We start from the raw sequence: 7,808 nt of genomic DNA on the forward strand, positions 1-7,808 counted from the left end.
CACACAAATACAAAGGAACATGATAGATTTTTACTTCTCACTCTGAAGAGCATGCTATCAACAGAATAATTAGGGGAGAGAGTTTAATAGTTGACACAGTTCAGTTGTCCAATCAGGAGGAAAAAAACCAGAAGGCTTTAACTGAGCCACATTTTAGGGAATCCAAGAATTAAAAGTTCTTGATTGTGGCTATCAGGTTACTCAGCATCATTTTAATAGAAATGAAGAGAAATTGCAAGAAATGGAAAACGTGCAGTTAGGTATAGATAACCTCCAAATATCTCCATCATTCAAATGGCACATACATCCAAATATCTCCATTGTTTCAGAAGTTTCCAACATCTGAACAACAGCATAGGATAAATGGATTTCAGTAACCTTAAATTTTTTTTTCCTTTTTTTTTTTTTTTTTTTTTTTTTTTTTTTTTTTTTTTTGTCCCTAATAATGTAAAAATATACCTAGGTAAATAAACAAGGACTTGGATAGGGTACTAACTTTGACAGGATATCCAGAAGTTCAGACTGTGTTTTGTGAAGGGAAGGAGGGGAGCAGTTATGTTGGGAGGTGGAAGGAGGAACTGGAAGCCTGCATGCTTGGTGGTATAATTCTGTAGTATTTACCAGAGTCAGTGATTTACTAACTTTAGAAAATACAGTACCTGAATTTTACTTACATACAGTCAGAAGCACTTTTTTTAAAATTTATTTCTATTAAAATAATTGCATTTCTAATTTTATATTTGTTTTGATAGTGTCTTTCATATGCTCTGCATGTATAGAAATTTATCTCATTATGTATAGCCATGTATACATTCTGCAGCAGTGGTCATCCTAAAAGATTGCTCATTGCCCCTGAACTTGGATGTTACTAAAACAATGATGGGGTATTGGACTATTTCAGAATGTGAGCACTAAAGGCAATTTCAGTCAGTTTGTATAGCTTAGTTTTCAGAAGGCTTTAGGCATGTTATTGATTAAATTCTCATTTAGGAAGAGAGTAGGAGCTTTTATATGCATCTCTAAGTTGGATGGTGTGGTAACTCAAAGGTATTGACTGGCTGTGTGATATACAACGGTCACAGTTGTCTTTTACTCAGAGGAGCACAGAGTGATGCCGGTTGTCATTCTTACTCTGCTGTGTGGCAGCGTAAATAGTCCCCTTTCTAACCAACCTGGTGGGAAAAGTCAATATCCCATCAGCAAAGGAGGTAAACACATCAGGAGCTGTGTCCTCTCTCATCTTCCCCTGCTCTGTATTACTACAGTTCTTTAAATCTCTTCTCCCCAGTCATCAGATGCACTTGTGTCATTCAAATGCATGGTGCTGCAGACACAGCCCTGCCTGCCTCTCCTCCCGGAGTTCCCAGCTCCCATTCTCTTATAATTGAAACTTAAAATTGGTCTCATTACTTCAACGAGGCCCCTCATATTTGTCCTTTTTTTTTTCAGTCCACCCTTTCCTGCCTGCCTCTACAAGGGTAATTGCATCTAAGAAATGTTTGAAGCATACTGTCAGAAAGGTTACTGCGTATAATTGGAGTTTAGATTTAATGTTGGGGGGAGCTGGGGGCTCTGTTAGTGGGATGGCTGGAGCCCTGAAGCCTGAATTGGAGCTGTACACAGGTCTGTATTTCTGTTCCCTACTTTCAGCCCTGGTGTATTGTTTGCCTCAATGTCCTAATGATTAATGTGCCTTCCTGCTCTGTTCACATGTGCCAGCTGTTCACATTGACGTGTTTTACCTTGGTCCCTCCTGAGCTCCAGGAATCTTTAAACTATTTTGGCCTAGTTTTGAGGTATAAGGATGGAATTTTCCACAGTTCCTTGGTATAAAGAGCATGGTTTTGCTAATGTGAGCAGTTGCAAGTGAACTCACTTATTGTATCATTAATCTTGAAAATACATAAACAAGTGAGAGCTCAGTTTGTGGCAAAGTGGGATTGGTGTTTTTATGGATCTAGTTAAGACAATCTTCAAGGTTTGTTTAATTTAACCCTTTATCTAAATACTTTCAGAATCATTAAATGTGTTTATGCAGTAGTGACTTCAGCCTGTTAATGAGCAGATTCACATAATCAAGCTTTTGTTGTATTGGAGTTGCAGTTTAAAGAAAATCCAATTCTGTTAATAGACTTTAAGTCATTACTGTCTGTGTAACTGTAAAAATGTGGTATCTTCAACAAGGCATCTTCTTCTGTTTGCTTACTGCCCAGACACAATACATAACTTCTTCACAACAGTGCATGAAAGGTGCTTATCAAAGTGCTTTTAATCAATGTATTCACTTACTCAGGCATTGTTAATTTAATTTTTTTATTTCATTTTTAAAGAGTTGATAGCTTCATGCAAAGCAGTTAACGTCAATGGAACTTTGTGAATAACATGGAAAACCTAAGCAGGTGGCAATTTCTCAGTAAAACATTGCTGTTTGTATTGTATCCAGAGCTAATCTGCTGAGCTCATACCTACAACATCTGAGGCTCTGCAGAAATATTTGTAAATCCTCAGGGAGGAGAAATTCACAAACCTCAAAATTGTAGTAGCTTTTTCTGTCACCATGCTTCCCATTCCTGCCATCTCCTCCTGTAGCAGACCTTTGCTGCTGAGATGAAACTGTCTGAAGGGACACCTTCATCTCAGTCACATCACAGAGGTGAGAGGTGACTTGTCACAAAAATGAGACATTTCACCCCTTATACATATAGACTCAAAAAACCAGTGTGTCACTCTCCCCCAAAAACTTTTCTTAAATAAACTCCACTGTTTTTAGAGACAATTGGTTTTTCACCTTAACTTGTGCTGTAGACTAAAAGCTGTTTGAGAGGAGATGGAGTTTCTTCTCTTACGTATTCAAAGGACCAGGAGGGCTGGGAAGGTGTCAGGGAGAAGTGAGGCAAAGCTAATGAGCAATAGAAGGATGCTGTTGGTGGCTCACAAGATACATGCTTTACCCTGCACCTCAGTGGCTTCAAATCTTGACCTGCAAATACCTGTGCTGTGCTCTCCTAGTGCTGCTGGATGTGGAGTCCCTCCAGTCTAAGATCAGGGAAGCTGCCTGGGAGGGCACCTCGTGCTGCGGTCTGTGTGCTCTCCAATGTTCCAAGGTGTAACTGCAGGAACAGGCTTTTGGGTAGGAGCTGGTGTTCCTAGCATGTGGAGTTGGTTGGAAAGTAGGAACAGAACTGTGCCAGATCTGCATCCACTTGGCATTGATGTATAATGGAGTACTGGGATATTTTGCTCTTTTAGTCTTTGTTCACAGTTTTTATAAAGGAAAAGCTGGACAATCACCCAAACAAAATCCCTTGGGTGTGTTTTTTTAATGGCAGAAAATTTGATTAAAAACCCCTAACAGAAATGAAACAGCTTGGTCTTTGCTGCTGAAATATGTGCAGACTCATGCACATGACTTGGCACACACATAAAGGTACAGGTGAGTAAATGCATGTCCCCCAGACATCCCTTATCAAGCATTTGGGAGCCTCTTCATTCATGTGTCAGGTGAACCTGACATCTCCTGGTTGAGATACTGGGCATCTTCTCTCCATTTTAGGGTAAAGTAGCATGGAATTCTCCTTGTTTGTGCTACTTCCTTTTTCCTTCCAGTGCCTCCGTAGTGCTGAGGATCATGATTCCTATCCTGCACACAGGGTGCATTTGCGAACTCACAAGACTGGTGATAAGTCTGTCCCAGGTTGTGCCAGTGCCAGTATTAACAGCAGGGATGAGGGACATGAATTGGACATGAATTGTGATCTCCTTCACTTCTGAAGCCACCCTGGGGCAGAATCTCTCCCTACTTCCAACCCCTGGGGACTCTGGATAGTTCTCACTAAGTTAGGGCACCTGCCCCTTTTAAATGAGATCCTTTCAGACCCAGGCCAACTATTGCTTACTTTCTCTGCTGTGACTTAGTGAACCTCCATTTCACTCCAGCTGGATCACAAAACTGGACTAGGGGTGGCTCTTGCCAGTTTTCCCACTGCTCCCATGCTGGTGGGGCTGAGGGAACTTCAGCCTTGGTTCCATGGCCAGGGTTCACCATGGCCTCTCACCAGCTCGTGCAGGAAATGCAGCAGAACGTGGGAGAGCTTGCCACAAATGTGCTCAGTGCTATCTACAACATTCACCTCGTTTTAAAATACCTTGATTCACAGTCTAATGAATGCAAAAATCCTGTCTTTTTGTGGTCATTTAATCCCTCTTTGTGTTTTGGGTTTTTCCTCTTTGTTCTTCTAGAGTATTTGAAGAAGAAGCCACTCAGGAGGGAAATCTCTGAGGCCTACAAAAGACTGAAGAGCACCGTAGACAAATGCCTGTCCATGAGTGGCTACTCAGAAGTGAACCTTGGCAAACTCTTCACCGTCAGTATTGGAAGATAGATCTGTGGGAGAGTCCAGTAATGAAAGACAGTGATTGATTAAAAATGGAGGGAGGCCAGTCCCTTGTGTATCAGTAACGATCTCTTCAGCAATACTCTATTTCAGTATGCACAATGATGTTTTAATAATCTTGTCTCTTTGGAGGAGGAAAAATGGGAGATGAAAACAGGATGTATGATTCTCGTGGATATGAAGTATTCAAGGTGTTTTTATCTTTTTTTTCTTCATTGAGAAACCAGGGTTATTAAAATATGGAGTAGTTGATTTTTGCAATATTTTTTGTTGTGTATTTAGACCTATGAGTGAAAAGGGGGTGGGGGAATTGCTGCTTTAATTGGATAATTCCCAGTGAGAGTTGCTGGAATGTAAGTGATCCTAGACTTTGCTCCAGGGTATTTACTAGAGGTGCTCTCAGGAAGAGAGGTTAGTAGAGGTCTCAGTAGGAGCACTAATGTTTTGCCTTTTCATGGTTTATCTTCTTCCTCATCATAAACATACCAATTAAAAACAATACTAAACCTAAATGCATTTAAATGTCCTATTACCTTCTGAACAGAGGTAGGGATGCTTTACTTTGAAATTCATTAAAGAACGACTGAAACCTGGAGATGCTAAAAATAGGGACCATCTTTTTATTAGGAGTCTTTCCAAACATCTTTAAGCATAGCATTTTGCCACGTTGAAAATTTCTGTGTGGACGTAAAGACATGCACATGAACAAAACCCATTTCACTCATGCAGAGGATATAAATGTGTTTCATTTCAAAGTATTTGAAAGTAAGCAATCGATAGAGAAAAATATTTCTGGGAGGGCATTGTAACCAGTAACAGGGGAATGGAAAGCAGCAAATCACAGTTACTGTTCTGTAATAATTACTGTGTTGGAGATTTTACAGTTTTTATAAACAAATTGTATTTTTCATTTACTTCTAATAAAACGACAAGCAGATATGACAAGAGGATAAATCTGGGTACATGGTTTTGTACACAAAATATTGTTGTACTCTGTTCACTGTTTAGTTTGCAATGTGATATATTAATGTAAGGTTATAAAAATTGCTTTTAAATCTTAAACAGTGTAAAATGTGAAGTTTTTTCACACTTGAAGGAAAAAAAAATAAAGTTTTCTAGTAAAAGAGAATTGGATTCTATGATCTGGTGGTTGAAAATATGAATGCTAGGTCATATTGCTCTGAACTTCTCCTGGTCTTACAGAATTGCTTTTGTGTCTGTTTTTAGGATGAACAGCCATTAACAAAGGGAGTCTGAAGAAAAAGTACAAGGATCAGCATGAACATGTTGGGCACTGTAGGGATTCATGTATCTGATTTTGTTCAGAGTATTTTATGACTTTCATTTGTCCCCAGAGTGGCATTTGGGAGAAGCTGTGTGTCAGTATGGGTAGTGTCAGTTTGAATATGCCTAAATACACAGTCATGTTCCTAGCAACTTTTGGAACTAAACCCTTTCATTTCTGCTCACATGGAATCACTACAGTGAGAAATGGAATCTGTGCAGTCTCTGGTATTGTGCAGGTGTTGTCCCACCCTGGTGAGCTATCGATCCTTCCCAATATATTTAGTTGGGTTGATACTGTAAAACAGACTTTATTTGGAGTCTTGCTTGGAAAGAAGGTGTCAAGATGCCGTACTGAAGTTGCAGAACTTCAAAAGATCCTGGTTTCTTATAATTCCATGCAGGGATTTTTAGATTTTTTGTGTCCAGTCCAATTAGGATTATGAAGATATTACTGATACATACTGATTCTACTGGGTAGAATGCCTTAGGAAAGTGAAAAGTGTGACCTTCTCCTCCAAACATTAGGTATACAAATAAAATGGATAGATATGGCGTAACCTGACCCTGTGGCACTTGTATGTATCTGTATAATTACAGCTGAAGAGCCTGTTAATTTGCAAGTTTAGGGATGTTTAGATTAAATGAGAGTGTTGTGGAATGACTGTGTAGGGTGCAGCAGCACAGAGTGGCCCTGCGAGGGGCTGTTCCCCCCACGCACCGAGGCGGAGGAGCCGTGAGTGGCACAGCCCCGGAGCCCCCACCACCCCGGCCAGCCACACTCCGGGGGGGTTGAGGGTGGGAAATGAGGGCTTTTACCCCGAATGGAGGCTTTTTTTGATTCCTCTCAGCAAAGCTGGTCAGATCAGAGCTGAAGTCTTGGCAAGGAGTAAACCGGATTTTTTTTTCCCCTCCCCTCTCCCTCTCTAATCAGCTCCGGGCACCGTGCCTCGTCTTGGCCCCTCAGAAAGGCTGGGAAACGCAAAATCATCTTTATAGCATTTAATATTAAATGGAGCTGGTAAATGCTGCGCTGTAAATAATTTGGGAAAACTGAAGTTCGGAGGTCTGCATTCTGAGGCTGGTCTGGCCTGAATCGCCTTCCCTTCCTTTTCCTCCTCATATCCCCCTCCCCCACCCCGTACTGTTAAAATGAAGGTTTGTGTTTATTTGTATTTATTTGCAGTTGGGGAAGAGGAGTGTTGATATATGGAGCCGGTGGCCAGGTTTCGCTGATGACATATGCGATATGAAAAAGAATTCCCATCCGCAAACACGGTTGCTGCTGTGCCAAAATCCCTCTTTTCGCCGCCAAAGGCAGTTTTCTAAGGCCGAAGCAGAGCACATCTTCCCCTTCGAATCCATCCCCGTCTTCTGCAGGGCACCTTAAATGTGCCTTAATTGAATAGTTCTCCCGCACCCTCCTTATAGCAGTTTAATAGATTAACTCATCTGTGCCAGCTTCAAATTTCAGATTAAAATTCCTTCATCCCGAAGGCAGCATTATCAGGTTGTTGGAGGCTGTTTTCAAACCTTGGTTTTGAATAGCAGCGGCTCTGCATTAATTTAACCACTAAGCTAATAAGTAGGTTTCGTTTTGTTATGCTAAGCTTTATTGCTTTTCTTTTGATCAGAATGGTGTTGTTGAGCAAAGCAGCAGACAAGGCATTCTTTGATGAGGGAATTAGCGCTCTATTCTTCCTCTATTATTCATAGCACAGTGGAATATGTAAGTACCTGAGGGTGTCAAAGGAGAGCAGGCTCTATTGCAAAGTGTTCGCCTTGTTTCTCTCAATAGCTGACTATGAGATGATAAACCGCTTAATACACTGCACTAATTGGATGAGAGCAAAAAGAGATGGGAATTAAGGCACGGCGAAAGGAGAAAGTGCTACCAGCCTTCATTCACTCTTTCACCACTTTAACAGCACCAAAGGAGGCACAAGCTTTCTATAAGCAGACTAGGGGTTTTGTGCGGAGATAAAATGAACCTGTTAGTGGATTCAGGTAATACACTAATTATTGCACAGTATAAATACCACTACTGGTTTTATAACACGGAGGTAAACTTCTTTTGAGAAGGTTATAGGATTGCTTGGCAGCAGTATAGATCCTAATAAGGGACCAGAG

At 40.8% G+C, this 7,808-nt stretch overlaps 1 protein-coding gene across 1 annotated transcript in view; it reads left to right on the forward strand.

The window, feature by feature from the left end:
* The window catches only part of POLA1 (DNA polymerase alpha 1, catalytic subunit), a 185,238-nt gene extending 179,715 nt beyond the window's left edge, over positions 1–5,523 (forward strand). Inside the window, 2 exon segments of the mRNA XM_059839928.1 lie at positions 4,240–4,376; positions 4,378–5,523. Coding sequence (XP_059695911.1) covers positions 4,240–4,376; positions 4,378–4,416 — 176 coding nt within the window. The 3' untranslated portion in view covers positions 4,417–5,523.
* The last annotated feature ends 2,285 nt before the right edge of the window (positions 5,524–7,808 follow it).

Source organism: Haemorhous mexicanus, chromosome 2, assembly GCF_027477595.1.
Source record: "Haemorhous mexicanus isolate bHaeMex1 chromosome 2, bHaeMex1.pri, whole genome shotgun sequence".
Taxonomy (NCBI): Eukaryota; Metazoa; Chordata; class Aves; order Passeriformes; family Fringillidae; genus Haemorhous; species Haemorhous mexicanus.